We start from the raw sequence: 15,385 nt of genomic DNA on the forward strand, positions 1-15,385 counted from the left end.
GGCGAAGCAGCGTCTGAGACATCCGCACGGTGCTGGAAGATGTGTTACAAATAATGAAAATCGAGCTGTTTGGGTCTAGAGCTGAATCCTCCCCCAGAGGCAGCATCCACCTGCCTAGATGCAGACATCTACGGCCATCGGAGAATTGACCTGAATTTCACAATTAACTATGGCTCACCCCCACTTTTTCTTACTTGACAAGCCAACTGCTTTGTGTGGAGCTATCAGAGATGTAGATATGAAACCCCGGAGGTGAATAAGGCTCGTGCTATGCATGATAGCTGCCCACCAGGAACCACATCTCCCTGCGGCTTGAAGACACTGACTGGAATGGAGATAAATTAAATTAAAACCCCATACCTTGCTGCCTCGGATTCAATATTATCCATGCTGACAGGCAGGTGGTTGGTCCATGCTCTGCTGAATAGCTAACAGAATATTTATCCTTGTCCTCCTGGGGAAAGGACTTCCACCTGCTTTCTTACACAAATTTCAGTAAGATCTTGCATCTCTTGGGCAAGCCAGCACAAGATTTTTTTTCAACAAGCTGCCCTAGGACTCACTGAGCAGCCTGTCTTTTAGTGTTTTCCCAAGATTTAACTCATGACATTATAGGTAGGAGAAAGACCAGCCACTGCTGAGACCCTGCAGCCAAGCTAAAATACAGTTTGGCTAGCTGGTGTTTTAAGAGTCTTACAGCCCAAACTCTAGTGGATGCAGAAAAAAACCCTCATTAATAGCATGGTTTAAACTGGGAAGCAAAAGCATCCTGTGCTCATGCCTCCAGCATCCCTCTGGCTTCTCCGGGTGACTGTTTCTGCTGCCCTGAAGCAGAGCAGGGAGGGGCGGACAGTCTGCCACAAGTCCTGGGATCCTGCGGATGCTGTGGGATGAAGCGGGATTTTTTCACAGCGGGGATTTCTTCCGCTTTGCTCTTGGGTCCAGTTGAAACAGTTTTTATACTCACAGCTGCTCCCCGCTCCAGCAGAAAAGGTACGCCATGTCCTCTCCCATGCACCATCGATCCGTGCTTCCAGGGCTTTGTCCTTCACAGATTCACAGAACCGGGGGTAAAACAAGTTGGGGAATAACGTCTTAACCTCCAGGGAGGTGTCAGACCAAGGGAGGGTCAGCCCCTGCCAAGCCCAGGGGGGTCCCGAGATCTTCCACTGCCAGGTCAAGGTATAGCCAAAGGGGTTTTAAGATTAATGACACCAGAAGGTCTTATTTGAACACTACCGGCTCAAAAATGTTGCCTTTAATAGTTTCATACATCCTAAAAAAAATCCCAAAAGGTAGTTTATTGCAATATCTGTGTGTAGTGTGCGATATCGGTATTCAAAAACCTGTTTTTTTGTTTCTATAGAGTGGCTCATCTTGGAAACATTCAACCCTCAGTGCAGACTGCAGGTGATGAGAAATCCAGGACCCCCTTTTTTCAGTTTATGCTGATGTATAGAATGAAAAAAAAAAAAAACCCATACCAAGCCTTATTTTTCATTTTGATGCATCCACCTTTAATTTTCAATCCAAAACTCTTCCTATACTTTGCTCCCAAAGATGAGGGGGCTGCACCAGCTGCTGTGCCTTCCAGGAAAGGACAAAAGTCACCTCTTCATCTGCTCCAAAAAAATACCTGGTAGGGAATGACGCCGCTTTTATCCACCTAGCACTCAGCGTTTCAGAGCGAAGGGCGGGTTTTTTCCCTGTGAAGGCCACCAGGATGAATCCACCCTGCTGACCCAGGAACCAGGTAACTATATAGACAGCCTCATCCATTTAATTCAGCATCCGAGAGCACTGAGGGCAGCTGCTCACCTGGGATTATTTAGGTAATGATGGATGCAATTTACAGAAGTCAACAATAAAAAATTAAATCCTTTACCTACATGGGAGAAAAGTTCAGATCTCTCTATGTATTTTCATTTGCCTTTATTGTAAAATTTGGGATAGCTGTGTCAGGAGTAAAGATGTGCTGTAGGGACCCTTCCTGAGAGTGATCTGTAGATCTACAGAAAACAACTGTTGTAGGAGGTAATAATTTAAAATACCAGGAATTACCATTTCCAGTTGTGTATGGTTAGCCCAGACTATTTAAGAGAAAAATAATTCATGGGGCAGAGTGAATTTGACAACCTAGATTTCATACAACCTGAAGCCTCACCCAAGAATTGTATTAAAAAAAAAAAAAAAATACACAGTTTAAAACATTTCTGAAGCAAAGTTCCCCTCTCTCAATTCTGCGAGGGGAACTTGTTCAAACATCTGACATGGCCCATTCATTTTTAATAGGATCAGGAGCTGACCTAAATGGGATCAGCCAACTGTAGAGGCGAGATGGTGATCTTGTTTTATTTATCCGCTATTTCTCGGTTTCCTGAACACGGACAAGCCACTTAGCTACCCAAAGCTTACTACCACATTAGAAAAAGTTTTTATCTAAAATAAAGAGGAGGACATATTTCCAACAATGTCCAATAGATGGTGACGATGTATAAGAAATCCTAGCCACTTGTTTAGCATTCCCCCCCCCCCCCCCCCCCCGCCCCAGCACTCCCTTTTGATGTCTGAAAGGGACTGTTATGGCCATTTTGCATCTATTGGGACTGACAACAAAGCACAATGGTACATAGAAGGAAGAAAAATAGGTCATTCCCATACAAACAGGAATGGATTTTATTCAGAAGTAGATGAAATGCAGCTTTTGAGAAGGAAAGGGGCAGCTAAAGAACACGTATGTTTGTACACTGTTGTGCCTTGCCAGCACGCATAAGTCAGCTTCAGGCTGGTAACTTTAATATCAAAAAATGATAAAATAATAATAATAATAATTTTTTTAAAAAGTTCTAGGTGCTGACCAGGGTCACATCACTGTTTGGGTTATTTTTCACTGTGTAACAGAGTATTTTTCCCCCTGTTGACAGTACAGCTCAGATCAAGTGACTGCAGGTGGAAAATCCTCATCCAGGACAACTGCTACAGAAATAGAAAAGGTTTTTTTGGGTGGGGGGAAGATATGGTGTTTACTGTTGCCCCTGGTGGCATTGCATTTTCACAGCAACCACACATTTCTATCCAGAATATGGTGAAAAGGGGAGCTGCAATTTCTGGTAGGAGTTGCTTATTGCATAAGAAATAAAGACTGCTTTTTTTTTTTTTTTTTTTTTTTTATTACCCTCCTTTTTTTTTTGTTTCAGGGTGTTTGGTTTTTTTTCTTTTTTTCTGTTTGTTGGAGTTGGTTTGGTTTTTTTTTTTCCATTCCTTTTCCCCAGTGCCTCATGCCAAAGTGTAAATCTCTGGATGCAAACTCTACTGATAATATTATCGTCTTTGTTTTTAACAAACCGCTGTGGGCATAAATTAGAAAACCAATTAGAGCTTTGTTTCAAGGCTTTGAAAGGCTGAAGTTATGGGGCAGGGGGATGAAAGGACAAATGTGTATGGTTGCCTAAAAAGAAGTGACAAAAATCAATTTAACCCTGCAATTTAACTCAGCAGCCTGGTTTCAAAGACAGGCCTATTTAAGAATTTATATTTCATTCACTTGGCTTATGCACAACATTCCATTACCCCCTAACTGCATTAAAACTTCAAAGTTTACCCATTTAGATCTTGTGTTTCCATCCTTCCTAGGAAGAGCTTTTCACAGGAGCTGCCTCCCCGACCCAGCCCATAAATCATTGAGATCCCAGCTAAACTGAGGCTAGGGAGTGACACAAAAAATCAGTAACGTGTGTGTTGGCATACACATTTAACACAAGAATGTATTGCATTATATATAAATATATAGTATAATGTACATTTAATATTGTATTTTTATACATATACACACATACATGTATATATGTGTATAACTTGCCATTCATAGGACCAGAGACCTCCTAGATGTCCTTTCTGATCAAAAATTATTCTATGTCCCACTCAAAGCAGAGCTGACTTCACAGCCACATCAGGTTGCTCATGGCCTCGTCCAGGCAACTTTTGAATATCTCCATGGGTGGAGGCTCCACAGCCTCTGGGAAAATCCCCATGTTACCCACATTCCTGTATCAGGTTTTAATGAGAGGGTTCAGAGCCTGACTGTGATTCTTTCTGCTGTTCTCCTCAGAGCATCCTTCACCTCCTTGTTCCTCAGGCTGTAGATGAGAGGGTTCAGCATGGGGATCACCACTGTGTAGAAGACGGAGACCACTTTGTCGGTGTTCAGGGAGTAACTAGAGCTGGGGCGTAAATACATGAAGATTGTTGTCCCATACAACATGGTGACCGCTGTCAGGTGGGACACGCAGGTGGAGAAGGCTTTTTGCCTGCCTTCAGCTGAACGGATCCTCAGGATGGCAAAGGAGATGAAGATGTAGGAGACCAGAATAGTGGAGATGGTGCTGAGCTCAATGATGCCAGCCAAAGAGAAGAGAATCATCTCGTTGATGTATGTGCTGGCACAGGACAGAGCCAGGAGGGGGGGAACGTCGCAGAAAAAGTGGTTGATGACATTGGAGCTGCAGAAGGGCAGCCTGATGATGAAGGTCATCTGTATGATGGAGTTCAGGACACCCCCAATGTAGGACCCCACCACCAGCCACATGCACAACCTCCGAGTCATAACAGAGGAGTAGAGCAGGGGGTTACAGATGGCCACGTACCGGTCGTACGCCATGATAGCCAGCAGGAAACACTCGGTCGTCACAAAGACGATGTAGAAGAAAGCTTGGCCCATGCAGCCCACGAAGGAAATGGTCTTCCTCTCCAATAGGAAGTTCACCAAGGTCCTGGGGGCAATCACAGAGGAGAAGCAGATGTCAACAACGGAGAGACTGCCAAGGAAGAAGTACATGGATGTGTGGAGCCGTGGGTCACCTCGGATGACTACGATTATCCCCATGTTGCCCAAAAGCGTGACGGTGTAGATGAGCAGCAGCAGCACAAAGAGGGCTGCCTTCATCTCCGCCTGGTCGCTCAGGCCCTCGAGAACGAACTCTGCCACTGAGGTGTGATTCTGCTCTGCCATTCAGGGCTCCGTGTCTACTGAGGAAGGACAGAGCCTGAAAACACAGGACAGTAGAAACCATGCCTTTATTTAGCACCCAGACCCATTCCCATTCATTTTTAGGGAGCTAGTGGGCCCTGAGCTTGTCCTCCTCTACAGTCCAAGGAAAGAGGAGGTCCCTTCTGAAGGGAGAGCATCCCAGCTTTCCCAAACACCTTCCCCGCCTGCACCGAGTCACTGAGGAGGGTCTTTCGCTTTCCCGCTGCGGGCAGAGCTTCAGACAGGTTCTTTGTATCATAGACTCCCATTTCGGTACCTACAATTTGATGAGATGGATGGATATAACAGAAGATAGGGGTTCAGGTGACACCGACCGAATCATCAGCTCTGCCCTTGACCTCCTGTAATTAAGATTTTCTCCACATTTGTTTCCCTTCCTCCCCATTTCAAACCCATCATGTTAAGGTGCCCAGAACAAGACAGCTCTGATTTGGCAGTGGCTTCTGGCTGTAATTGTAAGCTTGGAGTAAGAGTAAAAATACTGTAGCTTTCCTTTTTTTGTTTTGGAAAAGACACCAAAGTGAAGAAAAAAAAACCAGTCTTTAATTTGTTGGGATGTAGGGAGGGAGAGATGAAGGGGGTATTGCATGATTCCAAACTCATTCAGGACATCAGGAGTTTAACATTACATTCTCAGAAGCCTTTGGGAGATGAAGCTAGGGAAACTATGAGCAAAATTTGGGTCTGAAGCTGTTATTTTGAACTGGCGTAAACATCAAACTTCCTTGGTACAATTTCGAGAATATACAATTAAAAGACTAAACACCATAAAATCTGTCTTGATTTCCCCATGACGTTCAGAGCAAAGGTACTAGCCCTGGTTTTAGGGTCCCCTGTATAAAGAGTTTATGTGGGCTTAACAAATGATGGATCAGCCTTTCAATAAGTGAGTCCATCACGTCCCTGTTCATGGCTCCCCTCGCGGTGCTGCAGTAGTCCATCGCAGGTACCATGAACCACCACGATATGCCGATGACTTTAATCATGCCTTGTATTTCTAGAAGTGAACTGGGAGATGAAACCTGATTTGCAGAAGTGTTTTAAGTGTCAGGAGATGCCTATGAGTGTTTATGAGCATGAACCAGCTGTAAGGTACTGACTAATCCCAGGCAAAAGTAGGTTCCACGATGCTGTGCTGGAATATAAAGTCACACCTGGTGCTCTCCCCAGTGTGCACAAACAGCAGCATCCGACTGCGAGGTGCACCTTATTTCCAGGTGAAAACAAGGTATGGCTGAGAGCACTGGCAGAAGGCATGAGTTGGGGGGGAATGGTCAAGGGGAAAAACGAGCCAGATGATTGAGAATTCCCTTTTTTAAGATGCCATCTGCAGAGGAAAAACCTTCTCAGAGACACCCTGGTGATGGCACAGCATGGCATCCTGGTGGTAAGGGCACTCACCAGGACTTCTCTCATCCCATTTTTAGCAGGCAAAACCCCAGCAGCTCCTGCCTCTCCCTTCAGCTGGAAGAGGAGTCAATGCCACAGATGAGACCACAGCTGGGCTGAGCCAAACTCGCTCAACTCCAATTGCCTAAGTTTAGGCACATAGTTCAGCTTCTTGCCCTAATGAAAATGTGAAATACAGGTTTCTGTCCCTGAAAACATGAAGGTTCAGAATAAAACAATTAAACCTTTACAGGATTAAAGATGAGAATCAAAGTCTTACCCCACCAGGTGAGCGCGAGGATCAGAAGACTCATTGAAAAACCATTCTCCATCAGCAGAATATTTCTTTATAGAAATATCCTTTACTTCTTAAAGTGAATATCACTTTATTTCAGGGTCAGTGGGTGGGTTAATCTTTCCTTGAGAGTGTTCTCTCTTCTTCTCCCAGGCTCCTTAAACATACCATAAGCACCATGATTTCTGGTCTTTTGAATTCAAAATACTGGAGTGCATCCCAAGTGCATCCCAGCAGAAATATTTCATCTTCTTTAACCAACACAGAGGAGCAAAGCTTTACCTGGCGTAAATCAGAGCAGCCCCCACAAAGGTAACATTGCTGCAGTGATTTAGTCCTAGCAGAGCTCACCTGGACCTTTTGGGGAATGCTTACACATACCTGTGGATGGAGGTCACCTCCTCTTACCAGCTGCAAGGTCTCGTCCACTTTGGATGACAGTACAGGCTCAGGATGTCTGCACAATAAATCTGGGGGACTAACCCTTGAAGCCATCCTCCTAGCTTCCAGCTAAACAAGAACGTCTCTCCTATGCATCAGAGAGCCTCCTGCATATTTTCATCACATGAAGTTCTTCACTTGCAGCAACGCGTCACTTCTATATGTCTCTCTGCAGGTCTTTGTGGGCAACGGGCACCCCTCCTCAGGGAGCAAGTGTTTGTCATGGCTTTGGCTAGAGTTCAGGTCTCTAAGAGAAGTGAATCTTGATTGTATACTCCTGGCTCCTTAATGAGAATCCGTGAGAATCACAACAGTCTGAACTGCTAATAAAGACTTAGCTCTGTAGGTGGGAGGATGCAAAATCCTGCGCTAATTATTGTCACAAATATCAATAACCTGTTACAACACTTGGCAGCCTCAAGGGACAGAAAAGGTAGAGATCCAAATGAGCACAAGTTATTCTTCACAAGCCCCTCTGAAAATCAAGGGGGAGATGACATGGTGCATCCGAAGGGCAATTTACTCCAAGTAGCTTAAACACCTATTGCAAGCAGCTTAGGCTGTTGTAATTAGCTCTGGATGGATGCCTGGAGCAGATGGCTGGGATTACAGGAGATGAAGGCTGACCCAAGCCTCCCAGCAATGAATGAGGCTGAAAAGCTTCCAGGCTAGTGATGGTTAAGAGCAGGGAGTTCTGCACGGGACCCACCTGTCAGAACATGATTGATAGGCAGTCCATTAAATCTTTTTACTACACTCCAGATATTTCGAGGAATACCTCAGCTACCCATTTTTTTCCTCCCTTTTGCAGAGAACCAGGTCATTCTGCTGCTCCACCTCTATTGCAAGATCAAAACCGTCCCATCACAGCCTATTTTGAAAAGAGATGGTGCTAATCCAGTTCTTTCTGCTAACTTTTTTTTTTTTTTTTTTTGCTAGGAGAAAACTGATAGCATATTAATGGTAATTTCAGTGTAATTCATCTCTGCTTAACACACTCGATAGATACCAGCTTCTTTCAGTGTCTGGAACAATTTGAAGGTTTAAAACTCACACTATTTCTTTCAGTATAGCTGATTTTTCCCTTTAAATAATAGAAGCCCATGCTTTTAGATTAAAGTGACAGCATGGATAGAGTCACCATATAAATAGCAGTTCATATTTGGATGATATTTGATCCATAGGTGGGATTTATTCATCTATCAGTTGTCAACAACATTAAGCATAGACATATGAGCCAACAGCCTAGGCTGTCTTTGCAGTCAGTAGAAATGAAGGTGGTGGTTCAGCTGATCAGACATGGGTGTCTAGGACTATCTGAGACCCACCATACATCTCTCCTGCTCCCCTAAAGGGCACAAGTCTCCCTACATCTTGTGCCATATGTGTGTCTATATGTCCTATGATATCTCAGGTGGGATCAGATGGATCAAGAGACTCAGCGGAGCCCAGAGGAGGATTTGCCATGTCCAAAGGAGACCCACGGATGGTCACATGAACAGACAAGTTCTCCGTCAGCATTACTGAGAGCCTAGAGGACTGGCTGAGAGATGGACACATGGGATGAGTCTGTGCTCACCTTGCTCCAGGTCCGCATGACCTATGGACCTACACATGAGCTATAGGTGTCCCAGCTTCTCTTCCAGTCTGTGAACTCCAGCGGTGTGATTCAGTTGGCTAAAGGGATGGCTCTGGCAGATACAGGAACCCATGACCTTCTGGAAGAGCAGCTGGAGCCCAGCAGGAAACCTTCAATGGCACCAGAGACCAGAGCCAGCACAACCAGCAACAGACCAGTACCTGCACCAGCAAACCCAAATATTGACAGAGAAGAGCAATGCAGACAGCTGTGCTGACCCCAGACGGGTGTTTTGGTTGGGTGTAGCTCTACAAATGGCAATATTTTAACAGCAGGGTTTATATTTGGGGAGTTTCTGTGCCAACACTTTCACCACTGATTCACATTTGTTCCCACTTTATGACTAAACTTCCAGGTACAACTCAAAACACCCCCAATTTCTTGAAAAGGTAAATAAAAACATGCATTTCAGTTGTTTCCAAAAGAAACTTCTTTTACTTCTTACAAAAGAATGACAAAGAAGGGAAAACAATTTGTAGAAAGCAGTTACACAAATAGTTATCAGGTAAGTAGTTATAAAGCTTTGAAATGTTTATCACTAAATTCTTCATCTCTCTTTTATCAGCTATGCAGCTGCGTTGTGTATTGCTGCATCTAAGGGTATTTTTGGCCTATTAATTTTGCTCTTATAATGGAGGTAGAAATGGAAAGGAGCAGTTGCAAATAAAAAAAAAAACAAACAGGAAAATAGTATATAAACTGAAATCTGACATATGGAAGTGACATGACCCATAGGCTGGGTGGGTTTCAGCTGCCATAAATTCAGATGTCTTGAAGTTAAATATGTCAGAGTCATGCTACATTTCCTATATGCAGCATTAGGTCTTTATGCAACATAGTTCACCCAAGCCATTTCCCATGTCTATTTTAACAAGAATCACGGTCTTTTGTTCCTGCTATGGAGGGAGACTAAGATCAGATTTAATGTCTACTCATTAAACTTTGAGTTCGGCCAGTTAAATCCCACAGCTAATGGTCTTTCAGATACAGATAATGACATACTTAGAGAAAATTAGAGAAAAGATTGGAAATATTAGGTTTATTGCAACTAATGCACCATGGCTTTACTGTACATCCTTAAGTTTGAATATAGGTATTGAAAAATTCCACTAAACAGTACCTTTAGGAACTGTCATTATCTAATACTTAGCTGTGTATTAACAAAATCATTTGAAGTTTTTATTCACTGTAAAACGCATTTTGAAGGATTAAAGTGCAGCAGAAAATTTTTAAGATACTTTTGAACATACTTTGATGGGTCACTGTGGAAGAAGAGGATTCAGAGAAGTTCCTCTCAATTTTCCCCATTTCCTGCAGCTTTAGAGAAACATATCCTCCTCTCCCATTCAAGTCCCCTTGGTCTGCTCCATGTGTTCTCCTGCATGCTCCCATCTGTCATGGGGATTACCTGGAAGCAGTGAAGTTCACCTTAAATCTGGAGATCCCATCTCATGGCTGGAAGGGATACAGCACTTGGTAGGGATGTAGTCCGCTGTGCTGATGAATGACATCCAAACTGTGGGAGAGGGTGACCACAAGTAGGCTCAGGCCAAAGACAGCTGAGAAGAAAGTGGTCCAAATTCTCAGCAGAAATCTCACAAATGTGTTACCTTTACAGGGCTGAGCCTTGTCATCGTATTTCCCTTCAAGAAAGAGGTGACTTGGGGTTGCCTAAGGAATGGCAGGTCCATGAGAAAACCCAGCACGTACTTGCCTCCAAATATTCAGAAACCATCTGGACATTTTAGCATGTTTCCTCACAAATGGACCTTTGGTGGTTCTTCAATGAGTATGTATTTCTCCTGTTAGGAAATGCACTACCTAGAGGTGAATGTGTAGTAAATTAATCCCACATCAATAGAGGCAGTCTACAAAATGGACAATAATATATAGAAGAATTATCACAGCTGCTCTCCAATTCCAAAAGACCCCAAAACACAGAACCCATTCCCATCACTGCCTAAATGTCAAACTATTTACTGCTTCAGCAGGGAAATAATTATTCTCCTCACTGCTTCCTTTAGACCACGCTTCACCTCCTGGTTCCTCAGGCTGTAGATGAAGGGGTTCAACACAGGCGTCACCACTGCGTAAAAGACAGAAACGATTTTGTCCCTGCCCAGGGAGTAGCTGGAGGTGGGCCGTAGGTACATGAAGAGAAGGGTCCCGTAGAAGATGATGACCACCACCAGGTGGGATGCACAGGTACCGAAAGCTTTGCGCTTGCCCGGTGCAGAGCCCATCCTCAGGATGGTGACTAGGATGCAGCTGTAGGAGATGAGGATGACTGATATGGTGGTGACCCCACTGAAGCCCCCAAAAGCAAGTAGCAGCATTTGGTTGAGGCAAATATCAGAGCAGGCCAGTTTTGACAGCGGTGGCCCGTCGCAGAAGAAGTGGTCAATGACGTTGGGGCCGCAGAAGGACACCTGCAGTGCAAACCCCGTGAGCACCACCGAATTAAAAAACCCAACCACATAGGACCCAGCCAAGAGGGAAACACAGACCTTCTGGGACATGACGACGGGGTAGCACAGCGGGTTGCAGATGGCAACATAACGATCGTACGCCATGACGGCCAGGAGGTAACACTCCACAGTTACAAAAGCAGTGTAGAAATACAGCTGTGTGAAGCAGCCAGCAAAAGAAATAGTCTTCCTTTCTGATGAGAGGTTCAGCAGCATTTTGGGTGTCACAGCTGAGGAGTAGCACAGATCCAAGAAGGACAAGTTGCTGAGAAGGAAGTACATGGGGGTTTGAAGCTGGGAATTGAGCCAGACTACAGCAATGATGCCAAGGTTTCCCACCACAGTGATGACATAGATGAGCAGGAAAACCACAAAGAGGGTAACCTGGAGGTTGAGGCGATCCGTGAACCCCTTGAAAACAAATTCTGTCACCGTAGTCCAGTTTTCCCAAGCCATCACTGCAAGAGACTCCCAGCTCTCCAGCAGGGAGGTGATTTCTATGAGATCAGTTATGACTTAATCCCTTGCTTAATTACTAGTGATTTTTAAACCTGTGCTCTGTAGATAATGAAGATGTTTTCTAATGAAACACTGACAGACACCCTGGCAGGATGCTTAGTTGGTCCACAACCACCTGGCCACGCAGGGACCCATGTCTCTGACTACATTTGCCATTCAAGCTCTTAAACCAAGCTTTGAAAGTATCTTCTACCTCACGTACTGATTTCAAGGAAAGAAGCATGAAACCAACAAAGCAAGTTTTCCCTTGGACATCACTGTGGTCTTCACTACGTGCATTGTTTCCATCTGTCTGCAGTTTTCACCACATTAAGGGAAGAGCAGCTCATATTCATTAATGTTTGTTCTGATAATACACAAGCTAGAAGAATATTAGCGTTCATTCTGCTTTTCAGGTTGATGCTGTCCCAGAGACTCTTTATTATCCCAGGTAGCTCAGGGTTTGAATTTGTCACTCAGGACTTCTTATTCTAAGTGCTCAGAAACAAAAATAATGTGGGTTTGTTTTTTTTTTTAAAATAAGTGATTGCTAACAAAGTTAGTGGCTACTTTGGGGAATAAAGTGCATTTCAATAACAGCTTTCTTCTCATGAGAATAAATACATAGACAGAAGGGCACACACATATGTCTTTCCTTTTCCAATATCTTCCAGCTTAGCTGGTGACTTGCTAAAAATTGTGCTCTTCCCTTTATTTCTATCATTTAACTTACACTTTAAGCAAACAGTACTTTCAAGCAACTGATTAACATGCCAAATTAAGGTTAGAAAGTAAAACTTCCCTTTTAGAAAAAAGTTGTAACATAACTATGTGTGTCTCAGGTATTTGAGAGCAGTTTCAGTGTAACTCCCCTTTCTCTATAAGAAAGCCTCAGTCTGCCCTCATACCAGGCTGGAGTAGACTTCAATTTCTTTTTTATTCCCTAGTCCAATCCTCCACTTGACCCTGAAGACTCTCACTGCCCTGGGTTCTTGCTTGCCACCAATTCCACTGCTATTCGCCCAACAGTACCTGAGATGCCACCTCTTCTGGTTTCCTGTAGAAGATCCAGCCTTTTTCGGTCTGAACTACTTTTGTGCCTGCCTCTGTTGTTAGTTTCTCCAAGGAGATCATTCAAAAGACAGACAGAATCTGCACCTTTTTATTTCTGAGGAAAACTAGAAAAGCAACAATACAGAAAATTAGACAATATCCTATTAAGTTAACTTGAAAGTGTGTGTGCTTATCTCATAAATAAGATAAAATAATTAATATGTCCCCAAGAAGGATTGTGTCTGGGATGAGGGTAAATGCATAAGACATACTAAAGATTTCTTCTGTACATGTATGTATTTGTCCCAGTATAACTCTTACCAGTAGGCAAGGATATGTTTTCAAAGAGAAATGGCAATTTTTGCTCTTGTGACAATCACTGCTGCATTTCTTTGGCATTGCCTCTAATCAGTTCTTTCTTACCTGTCTGCATGACTGTATTGCACAGAATCGTCACTGACTTAAGAAAAAACTTATTCTTCCACCTTCTAGCTTGCTTCATAAATCAAAGTTTCAGGGAAGGAAGTTTATTGCAAGTCTCCTTTTCTTCTCTTTAATTCTACATGGTGTTGGATGTCCATGTATGGCTGTGTCTCCCAGAGGCTCCTGTCTTCACTATTTATTGCTTTCCAGCTTAGATGGTTGGGGTAAGCTGCCAACAGCCTCACTGGGCACATCACCCCATGCCAATCACTCTTGTTTTTTCTCCCCTTCAGATATAATTGGAAAGTTCCCTTAGTGATTTCAAGAGCGAGGTGCCTGGAGCTATTACTTCCTCAACCCTTGAGATGGGCTGTCTTCTGGGAGCCAGAATATGTCAAGATCAGAAACTGCTGTGAGGTTATTGAGAAACAGCATCTCTTAGAGACGACATCTCAGCATCTTGTAGCTATGGAAACACTCAAGCTGGAAAGATTTACCAGTCTTTACTAAGCCTTGAAAATCACAAAGAATACTCTACCCATTTCCAAGATGAAATGTTGCCAACCTACTGAAGACCATAATTCTAATATCAAATTAGGAAATGAAGGAGGTACTAAGGAACAGAGAATAACACTTGAATATAACATTAAGTTTATTACTCTGTTTCCCTGAGAATACTATCATCTCCCATGGTACCCATGCAGGCACATGGTCTGGATGGAGAGGGACTGCCAGAGGAGTGAGCACTGGCTGGGCTGTTGGGTGCAGAGGGTGATAGGTTGTACTCTGCCTGGAGGCTGGGGAGTGCCGCAGGGGTTTGTCCTCTTTAATCTCTTTAAATAGAGCCAAGGGGGACATCACAGTGTGCAGGGGACCATCTCACAGTACCTGAGCAAGGCAAGTAGGGCAGACCCAGAGACCTGGGCCAAATTCAGCCAAGACTCCAGACCATCAGGCAAGTTGGTGATGATGATGAGGCAGGTCCAAGGTCCATGATCAAACCTATGTGCAGATCAAAGGAATCCATACGTGTACATACCTATTCCTAAACTGGAAACCAGTACTCCTCCAGCATAACTCAAGAAGAGAAGCAGGCTCCCTAGGCTGAGCTTAAATAGAGCTCATGGGCAAATGGGCAGAGGATGGGGATGGAGGCTCCAGGTGAGACCAGTCAGGGTGATTAAGGCCTATTAGTTCACTCTGGAACAATTAATCACTGCTTGAAAATGCCCATTTCTCACCATTGAATATAGTGGGAGCCTGGAGTCACCAGCTTAGGTGTGGACATCTGGGCCATAGGTACCTAAATGTGGGTAATCCCACCCTTGCTGGAAAACTGGGCTGTCTAGTGTCCACAGAGGGAGATCAGCAGCTCCAGAGACTGAGTCAGTTGTGCTTTATGAACCGTTAGGGGATCCTCTGAAAGATCTGAAATGTCTCTAAACCCATTTTCATTCTGTCAGCAAGGTCTAGACCAAAACCTTTGCATGGTCCACAAGTATCTCAGAAGCATCATACGAGATGGTCATCACTGCCTCTGTGTATCTGTGCTCAGTGATGGCTCGTCCATGTGATGTCTTTCAGACACCCGAAGCAGCCCAATGGCTTTCAGAATTGCATTTCACCTGTTTTTTTTCTTTTCTTTTTTTTTTTTTTTTCCCCCTCTGGTAAACCCTGCTGTGAGGAGCCCTAGGGGCTTTCTCCCAGGAAAGCATGAGGGAACGTATTTACAGCCCCGTCACCCACAAGCTCAGCTATTGGAGTCGGGGAAGGAACATATGTCTCTTCACATCGGGCGGTTAATAGAGGTTATGCGGATGCACCGATGTCCTCTGCTGCATTTGGGATAAACCCTTGGCTCCCCTCACTCGATAGCAGCGAAGGCACAGGAGGACCTGTAAGACCAAGACAAAGCAGAGCCTCGCCTGTGTTTTGGCAGTGGGTTTTCTTCTTCATGTCCTCATGTCCTCTTTTTTTGGGATCTGTTGGAAAACAGCCTTACCAAAGTAGGTTTTCTTTATAATAAGAGGGAGTAATGGCTTGTGCAAATTGTTTTTCTTTTACTTAGGCAGCTAAAGCAAGATAAACTGATTTATGCAAGTGTTAAATAAGGACAAGTCTTATTGTGTTAC

General features: G+C 44.0%; 2 protein-coding genes across 2 annotated transcripts; both read right to left on the reverse strand.

The window, feature by feature from the left end:
* Nucleotides 1-3,809: 3,809 nt before the first annotated feature.
* Nucleotides 3,810-5,113, reverse strand: LOC115351584 (olfactory receptor 1052-like). The gene has a single exon (XM_030038469.1). It carries the CDS (start codon nucleotides 5,006-5,008, stop codon nucleotides 4,070-4,072), a length of 939 nt encoding a protein of 312 aa, XP_029894329.1. The 5' UTR covers nucleotides 5,009-5,113; the 3' UTR covers nucleotides 3,810-4,069.
* Nucleotides 5,114-10,787: 5,674 nt separating this feature from the next.
* LOC115351622 (olfactory receptor 1020-like) lies at nucleotides 10,788-14,247 on the reverse strand. Its single transcript, XM_030038540.1, has 2 exons — nucleotides 14,228-14,247; nucleotides 10,788-11,712 (listed from the first exon to the last, which is right to left on the reverse strand). The coding sequence occupies exons 1-2, from the start codon at nucleotides 14,245-14,247 to the stop codon at nucleotides 10,788-10,790; spliced, it is 945 nt and encodes a 314-aa protein (XP_029894400.1).
* Nucleotides 14,248-15,385: the final 1,138 nt, after the last annotated feature.

The sequence above is a fragment of the Aquila chrysaetos genome, chromosome 16 (genome assembly GCF_900496995.4).
Source record: "Aquila chrysaetos chrysaetos chromosome 16, bAquChr1.4, whole genome shotgun sequence".
Classification (NCBI taxonomy): domain Eukaryota; kingdom Metazoa; phylum Chordata; class Aves; order Accipitriformes; family Accipitridae; genus Aquila; species Aquila chrysaetos.

Excerpts from the sequence above, each read along its gene's own strand:
- LOC115351622 (XM_030038540.1), bottom strand. The coding sequence starts at position 14,247 with ATGGACCTTGGACCTGCCTC. Across the intron at positions 11,713-14,227 it reads ATGGACCTTGGACCTGCCTC|GGTGACAGAATTTGTTTTCA; the intron begins ATCATCATCACC and ends AAACTGGACTAC.
- LOC115351584 (XM_030038469.1), bottom strand. The coding sequence starts at position 5,008 with ATGGCAGAGCAGAATCACACCTCAGTGGCAGAGTTCGTTCTCGAGGGC.